At 33.3% G+C, this 20133-nt stretch overlaps 1 protein-coding gene across 1 annotated transcript in view; it reads right to left on the bottom strand.

The window, feature by feature from the left end:
* Positions 1-20133, bottom strand: part of LOC145260468 (uncharacterized) — a 91541-nt gene that overhangs the window by 51938 nt on the left and 19470 nt on the right. Inside the window, exons 3-6 of the mRNA XM_080118555.1 lie at positions 17806-17969; positions 14208-14375; positions 8482-8575; positions 5941-6114 (exon numbers count right to left, since the gene is read on the bottom strand). Coding sequence (XP_079974681.1) covers positions 5941-6114; positions 8482-8575; positions 14208-14375; positions 17806-17969 — 600 coding nt within the window. The remainder of the gene's footprint in view (positions 1-5940; positions 6115-8481; positions 8576-14207; positions 14376-17805; positions 17970-20133) is intronic.

Raw genomic sequence — 20133 nt, 5'->3', positions numbered from 1 at the left:
TATGCCTACAAGTAACCATTCGGTCAGGTCTGATACTATAGAGGACACATCCTTTTTAAACATGGAATGGAGAGATAGATCAGATATGAATGTACGGAAGCTATCCCAGTCCGCCATAGAGTATCGGTATACAGTACGGTGGAGAGGTACATCTGTAGATTTATTATATTTCATTTTTATCTTAACTGATACGATGCAGTTGTCGGAGGATCCCAGAGGAGATAGAACGGAACATGAGCATAGCTCAGGGGAAGTGGATAGAAAAGGTCTAGAAGGCTTGCGTACTGACCGGTAGTATCGGGCACACGGGTGGGCTCGCGGACAATCTGAGTTAGGTCATAGGCAATGGCAAAATTATGACAGAACCTCCCCTCATCATCAGTCTTATTTTAATAATAAGGTGCTATTAATATATATATATATATATATATATATATATATATATATATGACTGTTCTTCTCTTTTATTTGGTTTTGGAATACTATGTCGGTTTTTATTGATATTTGAGCATATTTCAGCCAAATAGATAAAAGACAGTATTTTTTGTTAAATATATTCAAGAGTGATAACTAATAAATTTAACAAGATTATTAAGAGTGCTCAATAAAAGAAGCACAATAATCATTTTTATTAATACAAGCAAATTTACATGTTGCGACACTGGATATGTTAATGTTTCGGACAAATGGTCAGTTAAAAGTAGATGTTCTCATCAGGCGACTTAATAAATGTAGCATTACAAGTCGATTTTTTTCTTTTTAGATAATTGTTATTGTATGAAGTTGCATGAAAAAGCTATGTAAAAGATGCTTAAAACCGTTTGAATTATGCAAATACCATCAGTAGTTCAAAAGTTATGAGAATTTTAAGTGCCAAAATTTATGCTTTTCCGTGGACATTTTTCTTTAGAAAAAGTGGGCTAAATTACCGACCTCAACATTTCAAGAAATTTGGTAATTTCGTCACCATTTATTTATTTTTCAAGCTATTCTCATGAAACTTGGCACTCTTATATAAAATTGTGTGCTTTTTCTGATTATGCAGTCATAAGCTATGAATTATAAATTCAGATGTACAAATTTCAATTTTTGTTAAACTGACACATGGTATCATACAGTGGGTGTCTATTCATAAACAAAACTAAGTATTATAGCATTTAAATATAGCTTTATTGAGAGCAGGCATTTTCCTGCCTCCTCACCAAAGGAGAGCTTAATCTTGAGTGTAGCCATTGAATGCATTCATGGCCGGTATTTACTACTCCTTTCAACAAAAAAAAAAAATGAGTAGATATGAATTAATCTCACAAATAAATCGAAGAAAATTTTTTATATAGATTTTGGATTTCTGTAAAAGATGGAAATTTCCATAGTCGACCAGAACTTATGCATTTTGGGACCAGTCCGATTTTCAATTTTGTAAATCCTCTCTATCTGGCCCAAAATATACCCCTATTTTCTGAGATGCAACTATAAATCGTACTCTACATGAATCCTTGATGTAGCTTTCACAGTATCAGGATACCAGGAATCCTGATAAGCAACGAACTACATATTCACCAGTTGATGGTATTTTTTGTCATTTCTATTCTGTTGTTTTACTGAAAATTCAATTATGTAAACAAAGATATAAAACGGTAATTTTTTATCTTGTTTCCACCTTAACATTTAAAATGATTACTTTTATAAGTTTTAGGGTATGCTGAAAACAAATATCGCATTTAAATTTTCTACAAATAAGTAGTTTTCCGGATATTAAGCAATGTCATTTCTTATGTTATCGCTGGTGGCCATCTTGGTACGTGCGAGTGCGCAAACCTAACCCCAAGAAATTATGTGCAAATGCATGTACCAAGATGGCCACCAGCAATAACATAAGAAATGGCATTGCTTAATATCCAGAAAGATCCTTATTTGCGGAAAATTTAAATGCGATATTCGTTTTCAGCATACCCGAAAACCTTAGTAGATAGTCATTTAAAAAAAAATGTTATGGTGGAAACAAGGTAAAACTTTACAAAATGCATCACAATGGAATTCTTTATCGAACCGTCTAATTATTATTATTATTATTTAGATATCTTCAGTTAAAAAAAAAAAAACGGGTTTGTTTTAGATTCAAAAAATGGTCTTGACAATGAGTTAAAAATAAATTCAAGTTTCACAACATATTTTATTTAATTGTTAGGTGAAAGTACAGAATAGTTAACAAAGCACCCTTCCTTCCCCATGTTAAGAATGAGTTTCTAAATAATAACGTTATTATTTCAGCATGGTAGCATAAGTGCACAAGTACCTTTTATTTGCTATATATTTTGTTTTGTTTATTTTTACCGCTAAAAAACAAACGCATGTACTTAGTACATTTTGTTGTTTTTTAACGCTTTTAGTACATGTGTACTAAAAGCATTAAAAACAACAAAATAGTATTGTTTGGAAATCAAATTTGAAAAACTTGATAATTTTTTTAAATTGACAAACTCAATAAAAAATGAAACTTTTTTTCTGCCTTCGTTTTGAAAGCAGAAAAAACAGTTTTCTATTTTTAAGAGAATACAAACTCATTCATACGCTGACAGCGATGATTAGCGCATAGTGAGCCGTTTCCCTTTAAGTGATTTGAATTTCTATAAAAGATGACATTTTAAAGAAATTTCCGCACAATTAATAATTATCAAATATTTACGTATTATACATGAAAATAATTCTGAAACTTATCTATATGAAAATGGATTATATATACTGATTTATTGTATCAATTTGGAAATATTCTTCGTCAACTTTGCTCAGTTGTAACTTTGCTTCCTGTGGTCATAAAAATCAAAATCAAAGTCCAGTAGAGATGGACTTCTATGCTCATATAGCCTGTAAAATTTTAGCCATATCCAATCAAATTTAACCCAGCGCATATGTATCCAAACATAACATATGAAATGCAAACATTGATAAGACAGTTTCTCTTTTTGCTGCCATAATTTTTTATCATTTTTTTTTTCATTTTTAACTTCAAGCATAAAAACATTGAACGCATAAAAGAAAAATAAATTAACATCATTGGAATGTTTATTCTATTTTCTTTCCAGTAATGTAATTTTTTTTTTAAATTGACCCACAAATAAAAAAGATATGACTTGTTGAAGCACATTAGGTATGTAATATTGCCGATGTCCACGAAAATACAGCATACGCTTGTAATGCTAATAAATGGTTGCTTTTCACAGAAGAAACCAGTCCTCAAAACATAAAAAAAATTCATATATATATATATATATATATGTCATATTCCTGTTTGTTTATTTGTTCATGATTGTATTAATATATACAAAAGTGTTTCACAAACTAATTTTCATACAGAAAACGGATTATGTAGTTTTATTCCAATATGATTTTCGTATATACTATTTATTTACAAGGAATCTACATTCAATGAGTAACCAAAACTCAGACATTTGCTTAAAAAAAAAAATAATAAAAATTTATGAGTGTGAATTAATTACATTTTTTGTTTGTTAGAATAATAACTACTTCTCTCTCTCTCTCTCTCTATATATATATATATGGCTTATAAGCTACTCAGAAATGTTTGTTTCATATCCAAGGGAAATCATCAGGCTAATTGCCATACCAAGCTCTACTCACATATTGAGCACTGGAAGTAAATACTAAAAATATATATATGTATTATATGAGCAAGTTTTCAAAATATATATAGCAATCAAGCTACACAGAATTTTCTGTTTCATCATCTTGAATATCAATTCCTTCATTCTCAACTGGACACTTTTCTGCATCCTACCCTGCCTTGACAGAGTTCAAAACAGACTTCATAATCTAGTATGTGATGGCCTTTTCTCTTCCCTGCAACCTCTTTCCCACAGAAGAAACACTGCGAGCTTGTCTCCGCTTTATCGCTATTTTCATGGGCATACTTATGTACTGAGCACTGTCAAAGTAAATACTGAAAATATTTACATAAAATTTTATGTAGATACATAAAATAATAAATATGTATTATATTATACAAGTGTACATCCTGTGTCAAAAAAATTATGCTTTGCCAATGTTCCCATTAATATGTTTATCATTTTTTCTTTAAACTTTCCAGTTTGAGATGTTTTCTTCTTTTTCCCTTTTAACTTCACCAAGTTTGACCTTATTTTAGACTAGCCTGGATGCCTGGCATTGCCCGGATGTTTGGAGGTGTGTGTTGAACAAAAAAAAGTGATAGTAGGCAGGCAGGCGGGCAGGCTCAAACCCCTACCACAAAGGAGGAAAGAATGTGTAAAAAAAAACGTGACGTCCTTGCCGTTGCGTCTATCACTAAACTAAACGTGGCGAAGGTTTAAATTAAGGCTAGTCAATCGAAAAGAGGGGATGACTTTCGAAAATATCGGCGAAAAAATTGATTCCTCCTTGTAGAAAAGTGCCCAGTTGAGGTTGAAGGAATCAATGTTTTTAGCTAATTTTTCGATATTTGTTGTCCAAAGGGTTGAGCTTCAAAACAATACCGATCTCGTGAAAATCCGTCATCTCTGTCGGAAGTTTTAGGCAGACATACATGCATACATACATACATACATTTAAACAGACAGGTGAGATTTATATAACAAACTAGTGGAGGTACCCGGCGTTGGCCAGGTGTTTGGAGGTGTGTGTTGAGCACAAGAAAAAAAGTGTTAGTAAGCAGGCAGGCGTGATATGAAGGCGAAAAAGAAAGTGAAAAGAAACGTGACATTTTACCGCTACGAAGCCATAGGAAGTGAAAAGCGTCGAAATTTAGTGATGTAAATTAAAAAGTTGACTTGCTAAGTGAAGGAGTTCACACAGGTACAGAAATGAACGTTAACTGAAAGCCAGTTCAGCTTTCTGCCGTTTCATTTGTTTGTTTCCCCACGATGTTGGGGAAACCAAGCTTCCCGAAAAAGGGAAACTCTCAAATGAATAGCAATTGTCTGATATGAAGGGTTTTTCCCACATTGATCAAAGCTAATTGCTTTCAAGACATCCTGGCACGAAAGGGCGCTGACACCTTTGCATCGGTGAGTTTCGCTTTATTTATACGAGAAAAAAAGCGAACAAACACGAAAGAGGATGAAATAGCGTGAATTTTATAAAAGTCGATCAAAATAAATCTAGATACGACGTGCGTTCACAAATTGTGGATATTATGATCTAGGGAGAATATAAAAAGTTCTAAAGAATAGTAACCGAGAAACCCGATGAAAAAAGCCTTTGCTGGACATACAAAAATGCACATGGCCGGTTTGTCTTTTATATATATAGACTAGCGGGGGTGCCCGGCGTTGCCCAGGGGAAAAAGGAAAAAAAAAAAGTTTGGGGACGGAGGTAGGCTTGAACCCGAAGCCTTGAGGCGAATAGTCTGCTGACTTACCACGACGCTACGCGGGCAGAGAAGTGAGAAAGGGTGAAATTAAACGTTTAAAAAAAGCAGGTGGTTAAAGAACGTCAACGTGTGATTTTCTAGGTCAAGCATCAAGCCATAGTAGTAGAGAAAATGAAATCACGGCGCAAATTTTGTAACATAATAAAAGATTCAAATGAACTCGTTTCGTAAATCGGACATATTATAATCTAGACAGTATATAAAAAGTTGTAAGATTTAGTGACCCCTCCTAGCGCACCCCCACCCCAAAAAAATGCCTTTGGCGGACATACAAAAAAAATGCACACACTAACACACACACATTTTCGCTTTTATATTATAGATGAATATTTGTTTGAACACTGGCAAAGCATAATTTTTTTTTATTCAATTTTCCCCCCAAACAAGGCACAGTGCCACTTTGTTGAAGTTGGGGGCTACTATCGGGGACATAAGTTGCAGGGATATTATGAAGGGAGATGAGTAGCAAGATGTCTGTTATCATTTTTGAGGGAGAGTGTACACTAATACAATTACAAACGGGAAGAGCATCTTACCTGGGTCTGTCGATAAGAGGACGGAACAATGATAGACTTATCGCTTGGGTCACCTGATGAAGATTCCGGTTCAGTCACAACCCTTCGACGCTTACGCTTCTCTACAACTTCGATATTTGTCATTATCCGACGTTCATTACGGAATTTGTCAGAGAGTGTAGCAGACCAAGATTCCTAGATAAAGCAGAAAAACACAAAACAAAATTGTTTTACTAAAACAGTAAAAAACATGATGGGAATGTGGCTATCACATGAATAAAAGATGTTTTCTGTTAGAAAGTTGAAATTTAAGAAAAATCTAGCCATTGTTAACAAGCAATGTTACAATGGCAATTAAGTTATCTAGTGTGGATTTTGGCAAGGGCCACACTGAGTGCATGATAACCTAGATCTGTAAAACAGAATTGTTCCCTGTGTTGAATGAAAGAAAAGTAAAATTTAGGCAGAGCACAGACGGCAAATGCCACAGACAAAACAGAGAGTTGATAACAAAAGACATAACATTTTAAAGTGAGAGAAACAAAGGTTTTCAGTCAGAGTTTCTCCATGGAAACCATGCGAATGAGCCAAAGTCAATGATGTAGAAAACTGATAATCTCAGCGAATGTAACCAATATCTCTGTCCATCTGTGTCATTCATTTCATTAAGTTAGAAAGTTAAATTTAAGAAGTAACTATCTAGCTACAATAACATTACTCTCTCTCTTTCTGAATAAATTCTCCCCAAATAAAACCTTATATGAAAACTCTCAGTGAGAATCTCCTTGCATTACTTTTGTCATGAAAAAAGCCTATTTCTGTAGCGGCCACTAGACCAGGAGTCAGCAACATCATTCAAACCCGCGGGGCAGATCGATAATGATGGATTGCGAACGAAAACCCTTAATAAAAATATATGGAAAATTACATTAGATATTTCACTGCAAATGCAGTTCTCTACCTGTATAAAAGCTGTATGTCCTAGGATAGAGTACTGTTGCCACATCTGGGCAGGAGCTGCTCGGAGCACCCTATCCTGCCTTGGCAGAGTTCAAAACAGACTTCAGAATTTAGTAGGCGATGCCCTTTTCTGCAACCTCTTTTCCACAGAAGAAACATTGCAAGCTTGTCTTTGCCTTATCGCTATTTTCATGGCAAGTGTTTTATGTCTCCCCCCTGCCTCGCCAATATTTAACACAAAACACTCGTCTAGCCAAAATCACTGTCAATAAATTCCCCCACTCTCTATTGGCGCCTAAATCTAAACATGGATTCCATGAATAAAGCTTCTTTCCTAAAACTGTTTGCCTTTGGAACTGTTCCACTTTCCAACTGATTACAAGTTCTTATTGAACTATACTCGTAAATCTAATTATACCATATTTCCACCATAAACGATTACTACGCTGCTGTCTCAATAACTAAAATACACACATATTAACCTTTATCCTCAAGTGGCCTCCGAGCCTTGATATATGGTAACCCCTTTGTAAAAAAAAAAAAAAACTATCTACCTAAATATTTAAAACCATAATGAAAATAAACATTGAGAAATGAGAAAAACAAAAGAAAATCTAAAATCAAAAAAAAAAAACTTAGTTTCCCTCAAGGAACATTAAAATAATTCAAAGTGAAAAAAATCAATTGCATATGACGCGTATGTTTGAAAGTGTTATTGAAAATGGTACCACAAACGAACCACACACAAACAAAAACGAAACACATATACCCATACATATAAGTACAAAATGGTTGCTAACACGTACATACGTACACCATCCAAACATTCATGTATGTATAAGGCATGTATGTATAATGCAGATATGTTTAAATGTCTTAAGATTTCTGCTACCTTGCATGTCAGTCCCTCCCTGATCTACATAATATTCCCGAAATAGTTTTTTAAATATTTTAAAAAGTGTTTTCAATAATCTTTTTTTTTTTCTTAAAAAAAAAAAAAAGAGAGTGCAAAGTGTTTTCAATAATTGTTAAAAAAAAAAAACCCATTAATTTCAATAATTCTTAATTAAAATAAGACCGAAAAAACTTTTCAATGATTATTAAATAAAAAAAGAAAGATTGGAAAAACGTAATAAAAAAAAAGAAAGATTGGAAAAACGTAATAAAAAAAGAGTAGATGCACAGGGAAGAAAATAGACGTAAGAGAAAAAGCGAAGGAACTGATTTGCCTTGTCACTGCTTCCGGTAGTGCTACGCCAGAAGTTAGAGAGTGCATTAGCTGACTATAACCTCTCTTGAAATCACACTTGCACCTGCTCCTCGCAAAACGTCTGAACAACCTCAATAGCTTAGTCATCCAAATATACTTTCTCCATATCTGAGTTCTTATTCGTCTCCATTGTCTTACACTTGTGCACACAAACTGGTAATCATCTCTTAGCCTGCCCATAATTTCACTACACTGAAGTGGTCATATAATTCTATTAATATAGAGATTAACACTAACTCAGCACCAACCACAGCTGAAGTGATTCCATTATCTACAGCAGTATCCATTATACTATTAGTGCATGTGTTGATTAGAAATAATAAACAACTTACATAACCTTTGCACCCTGGGATATTATCACGAAGATGGGTATATTCCGTAATGATGGCCATTGCTACTTCTTTGTACTGAGAAGATGTCGGATAGCTGAAATGAGAAAAATAAATCAACAATCTATATATATAAAAGCGAAAATGTGTGCGTGTATGTATGTATGTTCACTTTTTGTGTATGTTTGCAAAAGACTTTTTTTAGCGGGTCTCGAGGCCGTCACTCATTCTTAAAACTTTTTATATCATTTTGAAATCCTAATATCGGCGAGTTAATAACGGGGGTCGCCTGTCTACTTAATTTTTCCGACTTTGAAAAGCTAAATATTCTACATTTTTGGATCGCCGTGTGTGAATTCAGCCTTTTCGTATAATAAAAGCGAAACTAATTCGGAGCTGCCATCATTGTTCCGATCGCGATTGCCGGGAATGTCCAAAAGCAATCAGCTTTGATCAATGCGGAGTTTCCCTTATATCAGACAATTGCTATTCAATTTGGAAATCCCCTTTAAATAGGGAGCTGGTTTCCCTCCCACCATCATCTTGGGGAAACCAAAACTGTCCCGCATTGAAACAAAGTAAACAAACCCCAAAAAGCTGCCCCGCAGTAAATAAAAAACTGCCGCGTCATCATAACACTCCCGCGATGACCTCATTAAACGACCACCTGTCAATCAAACCTCTTTGACTTGACTCACTTTTTAACCCTTAACTCTACATGCTTATCAATTCCTCTCACATTGTGGCCGAGATGGTTAGGTGTCTGGCTTATTTTCCCTTTCATTTCCACCTTCATGTCAAGGCTTCGGGGTTCAATCCTACCTTCCTACTAAAACTTTTTTCTTTTACGTTTTTTTTTTAATACACACACCTCCAAATACCCGGGCAACGCCGGGTACCCCCCACTAGTCTATAATATAAATCTCGCCTTTCTGTTTAAATGTATGTATGTATGTATGTTTGCCTAAAACTTTTGACAGAGATGACAGATTTTCACGAAATCGGTATTGTTTTGAAGTTCGATCCTTCAAACAACAAATGTCAAAAAATTGGCTAAAACCATTAATTTCTTCACCTTCAACTGGGCACTTTTCTACAGGGAGGGGTCGCTTTTTTCGGCAATATTTTGGAAAGTCATCCCCTCTTTTCGACTGACTAGCCTTAATTTAAACATTTGTCACTTCCGGTTTGGTGATGTGCGCAACGGCAAATACGTCACTTTTTTTTTCACATTATTTTCCTCCTTCGTGGTACGAATTTGAGCCTGCTTGCCTACTACCACTTTTTTTTTTTTGTTTTTTTTGCAATGCCGGGCATCAAGGCTAGTTTTTTATAATAAAACAAAGAATTAACAAAATTTCTTCAAAAGTTGGTACTACTGACTTTGACTGCAATTAATGTTTCTATTAAGAAGCATTAATTGCAGTCAAAGTCAGTAGTACCAACTTTTAAATATTCCCACTGAATGGCATAAGGAAAGCACACTGGATGACTTCGGAAAGGATGGTGCTTTTATAGTGGCTTCTTAAATTTTATTTTAGCCCAGTTACTTAAAATATTGTCAAAATAAATTATAAAGAGTCACTTTTAACAATAACAATATATTAAAATAAAGTTTCAAAAAATGTTATTTAGAAATATTAGAAAACCAAATAACATTATAAAATATTTCATTAAATGATTAAAATCCTTCTTTTTTTTTTCTGAGACTTTTAGTGTAAGACACTTTTTTTAAAGAATAATGTTTTGTTTTGTTTTGTTTGAACACATACTTTGTGACCATCACAGAGAAAAATATTGCGACTTTATGTGACTGGTGTTTATTCCCATCTAAAAAAGGGGCTTAAAGTAAATTTTTACTTTCTTTCCACTTGATGACAACTTTTACAGGTTTTCGAGTATATTCAGGCAGACAAGTGTTTTTTATTTATAATTCACAACAAATAATTGTTACGAAAGGCAAGAAATAATTTATTAAAAAAAAAAACAAACAAATGATTTTAAAAATTCAACAATCAAAAAATAATTTTTTTCCGACACTTCAGGGCAGATAAGTAATTTTTTTAAATTCACAACAAATATTTGTCACCAAATTTTCTGTAAAATTTTGCAAAAGGTCCAGTCTTGAAGTGGGCATTTTTTCATAGTTGGGATTCTTTCAAACGAGACGACGCGAATAAAATAGATAAGATAGATGAGAGAGAGGGTGCAAGGGGGTTCTAAAAAGCTTCCTTCCTAACCCCTTTTTTTTAAACGGAAATAAACACTGGTCGTATAAGAGAGTTGCAATATTTTTCTGTAATGGTCACAAGGTATGTGTTCAATTTAGTAGAACATTGTAATTGAAAACTGATCCCTGACAAAGAAAGTCATAAAAAATATTTTTCTTCAATTTTTTTTTTTTTTTAAAGTTAAGCTTCTAAACAATGAGGTTAATATGAAAAAAGAAAAAAAAAGTGTAAATTGTGGAATTTAGAGGTGGGAGGTCAATTTCCTAAACGTCCGATAAAAAAATAATTACAAATATTATAGTGGGTACATCTTTATGTATATTTTTATATAGATACTAGCCGTCTTTGCCAGTTTGTTATTATTTCACAAAGTTTTTTACTTGAAATACATGAAACGAGAATTTGAAATAATATACATTTCATCCATAATACGTTTCCAAATTTTTGAGATGAGGATTGGTTATTCGTATTATTTGGATTCTTCGGACTACTGTTCTCTGACCTTTTTAAGGTGCATCTTGTTGAACTCGGGAATGTTTCTATCAAATCTGGATGAAAATTTGAACAGAACTCTTTATTTACTTCATGGGAGTAGCATACTCTTGTACCGTGAGTCATGACGGGATACAGGTCCTAAGTAATTTGCAATTGTATTTTTCGGTCACCCACACTGAGAATTGAACCATCAACCTTCAAATTTAAGGTTTCCAACCTTCATTTTTCAGGTTACAGGCTCCCAAAATTTGTACTAGAAATCTGCAAGGACCCGTGATGCAGCAGTTACTTGGAAAAATCAATGATAAAAGTGATATTCTTCTGAAGATTGAAGGTTCAATCCTCGGCATGAGCGATCAAAAAATATAATTGCAAACTACTTAGTATCTCTAGCCAGTCATGGCTGACAGAACAAGAGTATGCTAGCCCCGTGAAGTAAATAAAGGGTTCCGTTCGAAATGCTGTCCAAATTCTCGAAGAATGTTGGAGGTTATATCGACTGAAACGTTGTGAAAATGACATTCAAGATAAGAACTGTAGTTCAAAGAACTCAAATAATACAAATTTCATTCATAAGACCAAAACTGTCGCATTTATTCATATAAATAGATAAACATCAACAAATTTATTTATCTTTTAAACAAAAAATCAATTCGCCTAAATGATGATATGTTAGATGAGAACCCTTTTTTTATATTTTAACTGCTGAAAATCAAGTTAACTCCCCATGCGAAATGGTTTGTCTATGAGATCAAAATAATGAATTTAATATCAATAAAACAAAAAAAGTTTGACATTGTTAACAGAAAAGAAAGACAGAGGTGCAAGAGAAAGAAAGTGAACAAGACAGCTAACCAGCAACCCTTTCTCTATTATTTTTCGCCAACGCCTGTTGGTAAGAATTCTAGCGAGCAATGTTAGCTTAATTTAGAAAGGTTTTAGTAAGCGGTCAATTTTTTATTAAATCACTTTAATTAATTACTGTTAATATAAATGAAGGTTATTGCATATATAGAGAAAACATAGGAGAATAAAATTACAAATGTATAGCACCAAATGTTAATTTATTGTGAACTGTTTAAAAATTAGTTACGCGAATAAGGGATTAAAATAATTGCCTTTGGATTGTTCGTCAGTACTGAATATAGAGTGTTAAATTATTGATTTAAATAACAGTGAGCCGTTTTGATGGTAATAAAAGGGGGAGATAAATGAAAAAATCTTTCACATTTATTCAGTACCTAGCAGGGAGACCCAGCATTGAATCAGGATCAACAAATGTTTCACGCTATACTTTTATCGTCATTGAAACCAGGGAAATTGCCTATTTCTCAATCAAATTTATTGATTGCTTGCTCTAGTTGGGAACCCACTGCAATGCACCAGGAGGAAAGCATATGTCTTCCCGCAGTGACTCAGTCCATAATGTGGTACTGGTACAGTTTTATCAAGACATTAAAAACTGTAAATATTGAAAAAAAAAAAGGTTATATTACACGTATCCGTTATGGAACAAAGTTCTCCGAAAAAAAAATTTTCACTTAATTTCATCAAGTATTTTTTTTTTACAGCGAAAAAACAATTTCTTATGATACCGAGCAAAAGGTTTGATTTTTAGGAAGAAAAGTTAGAATTAAAGATGGGGAGGGAGTATCAACACTTTACATGGAGTTATCTCCCCGTGGCGTGTTCAGCAAATTTCACAATGGCTGACTTCAACACGCTCTCATAAGAACGTGTTTTTCCGCTGTAAAAAAAAAAAAAAAGCTACTCGATCAAATTAAATGAAATTTTGGGGGGAGATATTCAGTTGAAAACAGATACGTACAATATAACCATTTTTTCGATATTTTCATTTTTTAATGTCTTGACTAAACTGTACAAGTATCCATAATACATTGTAGTCTACATTCCATTGTAGAGAACGTACTGTTGATTTAATAAAATTATTTCTACATAATGGCTAGAATTCAAGTTTAAAATTCAAAATGTGAGTGTTACGGTTCAGTTGTGCCCTAAATAGAAACATTCATTTCGAATGCGCCTTGGGCCCTGTCGGTGGGGGTTTAGAATACGCCGATTGTCCCCCCTGCAGAGGGTAAAAGTCCCTCAATGGGGGTCCTGGATATGACCTTAAACTATATCCAGTGGTGAGGCCCCAGCTTGTGAGCTTTGGGGAGTGTGGAGCCACCCTTTAATTACTATTGCTCCCAGGTCCACTCTGACCCGGAGTGGTAGTACCTGTTAGGGTCCCAACTATGGGTTAAACAGAAACCGACGTGAAAACAACAAATATATTCTATTAAAAAAAATTTTCTTCAAAATCTTTGGATTCGGCATTAAATAACCCGAAAAGGGTTGATATGCCGTAAAACAACCAACCAACCAACCAATACGAAAAAATTGAATGCGCCTTGGCTTATCAATGAACCTACTGTTGATTTTTAGAAAAATATTTTTATATAATAATTTGAATTACAGTTTCAAATGCAAAAGTCAAGTGTCATGGTTCAGTACTATTCTAAACAGAAACGTCTATTTCAAACATGCCCCTGTCTTCTTAAAGAACCTATTGTTTATTTTATATGCTGGGCCTTTCTACTTGTGCAGTGATAAAACTTCTCAAACGAACTTGTGATGTTAGGCTCTACAAAAGTGTTAACTTTGATCAAAATCAGACTTTAATTGGATTTTTGGATCAACAATTTTCGAAACTTATCAATACAAAACCTATCTAAGAACACTCCCAGACACAGAAAGTATATTTGTGTGAAATTTCATAAAAATTGTCCCAACCATTTCGGAGTCCATTGGAAAAAAAACTCACACACATACACACACACAAAGTGCCTTTTATATATAAGTAGAGATATGTTTTCAACTAGAGTCTTTTCATAACAGATGTCCAAAAATGAATAAATAAATACTTTCTTGTTGCTCTGTTTTTCATCTAGGGGAATCTACAAGATAGATATTTCCAAATAAGTTAAAGTCAAATCTTACACAGTGTAGTTGATCATTTCATCATAGATTGATTGTATGAGCGCAGATTTCATTTTGCGACTTAGAATCTGTTTTGAAGCTAGAGTCGCCTTCAACTCGGGACGGAATAAATGTGTTGGGATACGGAATGGAACCGGCCATGGTTTGAACTCCCTGTGTTCTGAATGGCTGAAAATAAAAGGAAATAGATTAAAAGTACAGAAGAGTTAACATTCGATATCTCATAAACGGAAAGAAACAGCAACACATAATTTATATAAAACACACTTGAATGTAATTCTCTACGTATCTGTTAATGTTTAGAACACTTTCTATTTCACTCTTCTAAATCTATAAGATTTGTTTTCCTGGCATTTAATATTTAATATCAACCACAATATGTCTACACGTTAGCTGTTATTAAATGTCACTGTCTAGAACAGGCATGTCAAATTCAGAGTCTGGCACTTTTAAAAATATACACTTAATAAAAATTGTGGTACTTCGATATTATAATAATGAAAAGATATTGAATTGCAAGTAAAACAAATGGTACCTACATAATGGTCATGTCGCAAATAGTAACATATCTAAAAATTACAAAAAAATGATAAGGTAGAAAAATAATTATTAATGAAAAACAGTTTTTGGTAAAGTTTAGATGAGGAATAAAATTTGTCCGACATTTTGAAGTACATTCATCATCCTTTGATGTAAGCAACAGAACTTAATTATCCCACCAGTCAACCTTTTTTAGTAAGCATAATAATATAGTGATTTTGCTTCCTTTTATAAATTTCTTTTTTCATTAATATTTATTTTTCTACCTATCATTTTTCATAATTTTTGGATATGTTACTATTTGAGACCTGATAATTACGTAGGTACCATTTGTTTTACTTCAAATTCAATATGTTTTTGTTATTATAATATAGAAGTGCCAAAATTATTGCAGAATATTTTTTCTTTTAATTTAATGCAATAGCCTGGTCCTATTCAAGAATGCCAGTACAAACATACAGGTAGTTTTACAAAAAAAATATAACCAAAGAAATTAGCATGAGGTTAATGTATTCTTTAATATAACAAAAAATTTAATTAATGGTTAAATTGTATTTGACTGCAGCAGCAACAAATCCAATGCGCATACATTACAATTGTTCAAAATGGACAAATATTCAAACAATTTTCATGTTTTACTCCAAGGCTTAATACCGCTTGCTGTCGGCAATCTTTGGTATGTCAAGCCGAAATTTCTGTGAAGTTCCGGGTTTTATCAGAGATGACAAGTGATGATCAGTCAACCTAGTTTTGTGAAAAAGTTTTCCCATGAATTAATGTAAATCTCTCTTGAGTTTTCACAATGCTTTTAACTTCTTTGATAGTAAAAATAGTGATAATTTGAAAAACGGTGTATCCATGATGTTCTGGTCAGTGGATTACATAAAAAAAAAACTTCCTTATAGCAAAGACCTGATAAGAAATTCTCACAACAATTCTGACACCTTCCATATTTTGATATGTTTCTCCTGCACCCCCCACGTTTTCAAAGTTGTTATCTGTGCAGACCACAAACAAGCTTGCCATGGGCTGCATATTTGACATGTCTGGGTCTAAAAGGTTTTATGGAATATGATTTGGCTACGATATTTAACAATAAGCATCTCTGCTAAATTTATACTAATATTACGATATTGTCATATAGTATGTAAATAAGAATCGGACTGTCTGATTTTTGTCCATTAAAAAGAACAAAAACTAATGAGATCTGTATTTTGTGTTTAGCAAACTGTCTTTTCAATCCTTACTCCTTGTTGTTTTTCCTGATTATTTTCTCTAAAGTGGCATAGATGATGCCTCAATTCAGTCTCAAGAGACAATGGCTACCCACTGGAACAGTAACTGTGCATGTATATGTGAGACAAGGGTTGTGCAATCTCCAACCATACCTCTCCTGAATCGGTACTGCTTGAGTTCAATGGCAAGAAGTGCTGGCTGACTGGAAAAAAATGTTGAGATAAGCGGCAAGCACATACAGCACCCGGAATTCCCAAATGGTCACCCATTTTCATACTGACCAGGTTTAACATTGCTTAACTTCAGTTATCTAATAATGGTAAAGAAACCAAAGGGTTAAGAGTGAATCTGTCAATAACGGAACAATCCTGGTCAATATCTTTGCACAGAATACAAGTATGGGACGATTAATCAGAATCAGGAATTGGAAAAACCAGAATGGGGGGGGGGGGGGTATCGGAATCAGTACCATATTTGGAAAAAAAATTTGCATATTTTCTGATGCCAAAAACGATTCTTTTAATTGTTGTTTTTTGTTTGTTTTTAGCTACAAAACTTTAAGTTTCCATTGCTGGTTACTAATGATAGATTGGGAAATTTTTATTAATTTTAAACAACCAGTAAAACTAAAATCTATAGATCACCCGCCACTCCATAAGTATATTTTTATAATTGTGAATATATATACACATATTAGATACGTTTTTATGGTAATCTGAAATATAGTTAATTCTATAGTTAAATATTTAGAGATCTTAAAAAATTAGAATCGGTAATTGTATCAGAATCAGGAAAACTATTGGAATCATCCAATTACTAAGTGGGATCTAACGCCATACAATGCAGTCTATGCACATTATCCACAAAATGTGTAGTGGCTTCAGAAAGTTGGCATCTGTCCCCAACTATAAGTGTAGAAGGTGTCTTGGGCAAGCACACCTCCATAACTGTCAACCTCACACTAAGGTGAAGCTGAATGACAACATCTTGAAATGGTGGGTTCTTCTTGTTATCTTAGGTGTATGTTGAATGTCACAGGTGGATGTGAGTCCAGATGTACCCTAATGATAAAATCAATATGAGGTAAATTTTGCAAACTGTTGCCAATCTTGACATTGCACGCTATCCTTCTTACTACCGGGGAGAGGGTACATAGCAACTATGTTACGAGCGTAATGCGTATAAAGGTGAGCATAATAACAAAACACTGATCAGATGGATATGCAATATCAAGTCGGATTAAACCCAACATATCGGCTCTATTACCCTGTTATTGAGACTAGATATATCAAAGCTTGATCAGCTTCTGACATTCAGCTGGCGATGTTGTTTTGGTCATATTGAGAAAGGCAATTCTTAAATGAGAAAATGGAGAGACATTAAGTTGGAAGGACAGAGGAAAAGAAGACAACCCAAGAAAACTTAGATGTACACCATCAACAATGGAATTTGAACAACCTCAATCATTAAGATCACCAAGCTTGGAGACCAAGATTGTAGACTGCTAGAAAATGTCAAATTCGAGAACAAGAAAAATACGATAGTAAAATGTTATAGAAATAAGTGGTGCTGTTGCTGCTGATAAGTAATCAGTGGTGCTGCTGCTGATAATAAAATATAATACAAGTAAGTAATAGAAATAAGAGGTGGTGCTGCTGCTGATAATAAAATGTAATAGAAATAAGAGGTGGTGCTGCTGCTGATAATAAAATGTAATAGAAATAAGAGGTGGTGGTGGTGGTGGTGGTGCTGCTGCTGCTGCTGCTGATAATAAAATATTATACAAGTAAGTGGTGGTGCTGCTGCTACAACAGATACTTACACTAATTTATTACGGATGTCTGACTTTGTGTGATTTGGGACTGTTGAAGAAGCGACTTCGTGCTTTTCCGCATCTGGCATAAAAGTATCAACCATATCCTGCAAAGAATTGGACGAGGCAGGTACGGATTCTTCAAAGCCACTCATTAAAGAACTGTTGGTCACCTGTTGACAAAAACAAAAGAAAAAAGATTAGACAATATAAAATTTAAAGCCAAAAACATGAATAAACAAGTTACAAATTTTTTATTTGCTATTTTGGTTTGTATACTCTCTCTGACCCTACCTGTTCACTGTAACTGAGCAATAAAAATATACAGCAGTCTCAGCATATCAATTACTGAAATTGTTATAAAGAAGATAATGTTTTAATTATGTTTTAATTTAAACGGATTTATAAATACTAAAGTCAAAATATTAAAATATAAATGTCTGGAATTTCGAGAAATTGGTAGATAAAAATTACTAAACAGAGTTATCTCCCTTAGAATGTAAAATTGTTACAAATGATAATGAAGAGGGAAGATATAAGAATTAAGATAATATACTTAGATAATGATAAGAGTGTAGTATTTATTTATACATGTTACAGAAGATCAGAAAAATATTAGTACCGTCAGTTTCAAATCCAAACAAAAGGGACCCGTTTTAAACCAACAGTATTGATGCTTTTCTGAGTTTTGTAACACACACACAGACAAATATATTTGTATATTTTGGCAGCAAGTCATTATTCAAGCACATCTGATTGAACACGACAGTTATTCTTTTTTCTGATTTTCTGGATATCTTTTCCATTCGCCGAGCGGTCTTTTTAATTTCAGCTGGCATGTTGTATAAAATGGCGCTCAAAAGTTGTTGTTCAGCCATATTCTTTTCAAGCGCTTTCTATCGGTGCATGCGATTATCATCAAGAGCGATTGTTGTTGTTATCGTTTTCTTTTTCGTTTCCCTTGAGGCTTATTGTATTTATAAATTTGTTTTTTTATTGGTCATAAAGGCGGGTGCAAGAAGGTTAGGGGCAAATTGTTTTATTTTTAATTTCGGTTTTCCTATTTTATAGTTCATTTATTTAGTTTCTTGTTAGTTATTAAATACTGTTAGTATATTTGTCCCGGTGTTAAATGAGATCCGGTAAAAAAGGGGCTGTAGTTTTTTGATAAGTATGGCTTCTAGTAATTTTAGTCATCGTGTGCAGTTGTTAAGGTACTAAACTTTAGTATTGTTAGTTAAGATATTTCTAATGTCAGACGACTGTAGGTTTTTATCATGGGATGTTAGGTGTTGTTTTATAGCACTATTGTCAGCTAAATGATAGGTTAGTCGTCGGAAGAGTGTTGTTGTGTGGACTGTGTATGTGTTGTATAAGTTTTCAAAGTGGGTTCAGAGACATTCTTCGAAGAAGCAAATAACTTCATGCACTACATTAGTTTGGTTTAGTGCGGTGTTAGTACTATTATTATTTTTAATTATTAAATTGGAAGTTTTAAATTTAGTATAATATATTATTAGTTTGATTTTTTTATTTTGGTCAGTGGATGTGGTGTATCTTTTAATTAGGTTTGTTATTATTTTTTCATCTGTTTTGTAGTTAATGTGTAGTTGGTTTTTATAGTATACTTTGATGGTGTCACTTTGTTACGGTTTATGTTTTTATTGTGGAGTGAGTTTAAATAGAGTTTTATGTGCTTATCGACGATTTTATTGGGAAAATTATTGTTTATTAAGGTTTGTCTTTTGTTTGTTAGTTCTTTGTAAAATATTTGTTGGGTTGATGCTATATTGTATGAGTGGTAAATCAAATTTTTTATAAGAACTGTTTTATATTTTTCTGGGCATTTATATGGTAATTTAGGAGTATTGCATTATTGTTGGTAGGTTTTTTGTATGTTGAGGTTGTTTATTTAGTAGGGTTGCTTGAATCTATTAATACGTCGAGAAATAGTAAGACAAATATATATATACATATATATATATAGATATATTAAACAGTTTTTACATGCCAGTTCCTTTTGCTTTTTTTTTTTAACTCAGATTTTTGTGACATTGAAATGAATTCCGTATTGTTTCATTTTATCATTATATTAATTGAATAAAAGTTTATTAAACGTACATCTTCTTTTTTGTTTGTTTGTTTGTTTTTTGTCAATAGTTTTAGAGAGCAATTAAGACTTAGGAGTTGCTGGAACAAAATTGTTTACTTTTTTTACTTTTAAGTATGCGTTAGTTTCTCTGTGAATGTAGTTATAAAGCCATGGTCATTATTCTTTTTTTAATATCTGTGCCTAAACCTAACCGTAGATTCCATGAACAAATCTTCTTTCTTAGA

The sequence above is a fragment of the Euprymna scolopes genome, chromosome 36 (genome assembly GCF_053919585.1).
Source record: "Euprymna scolopes isolate OS-2025 chromosome 36, ASM5391958v1, whole genome shotgun sequence".
NCBI lineage: Eukaryota > Metazoa > Mollusca > Cephalopoda > Sepiida > Sepiolidae > Euprymna > Euprymna scolopes.
Note: the sequence above shows the minus strand (reverse complement) of the source record. Positions and strands in the feature narration are given on the sequence as shown.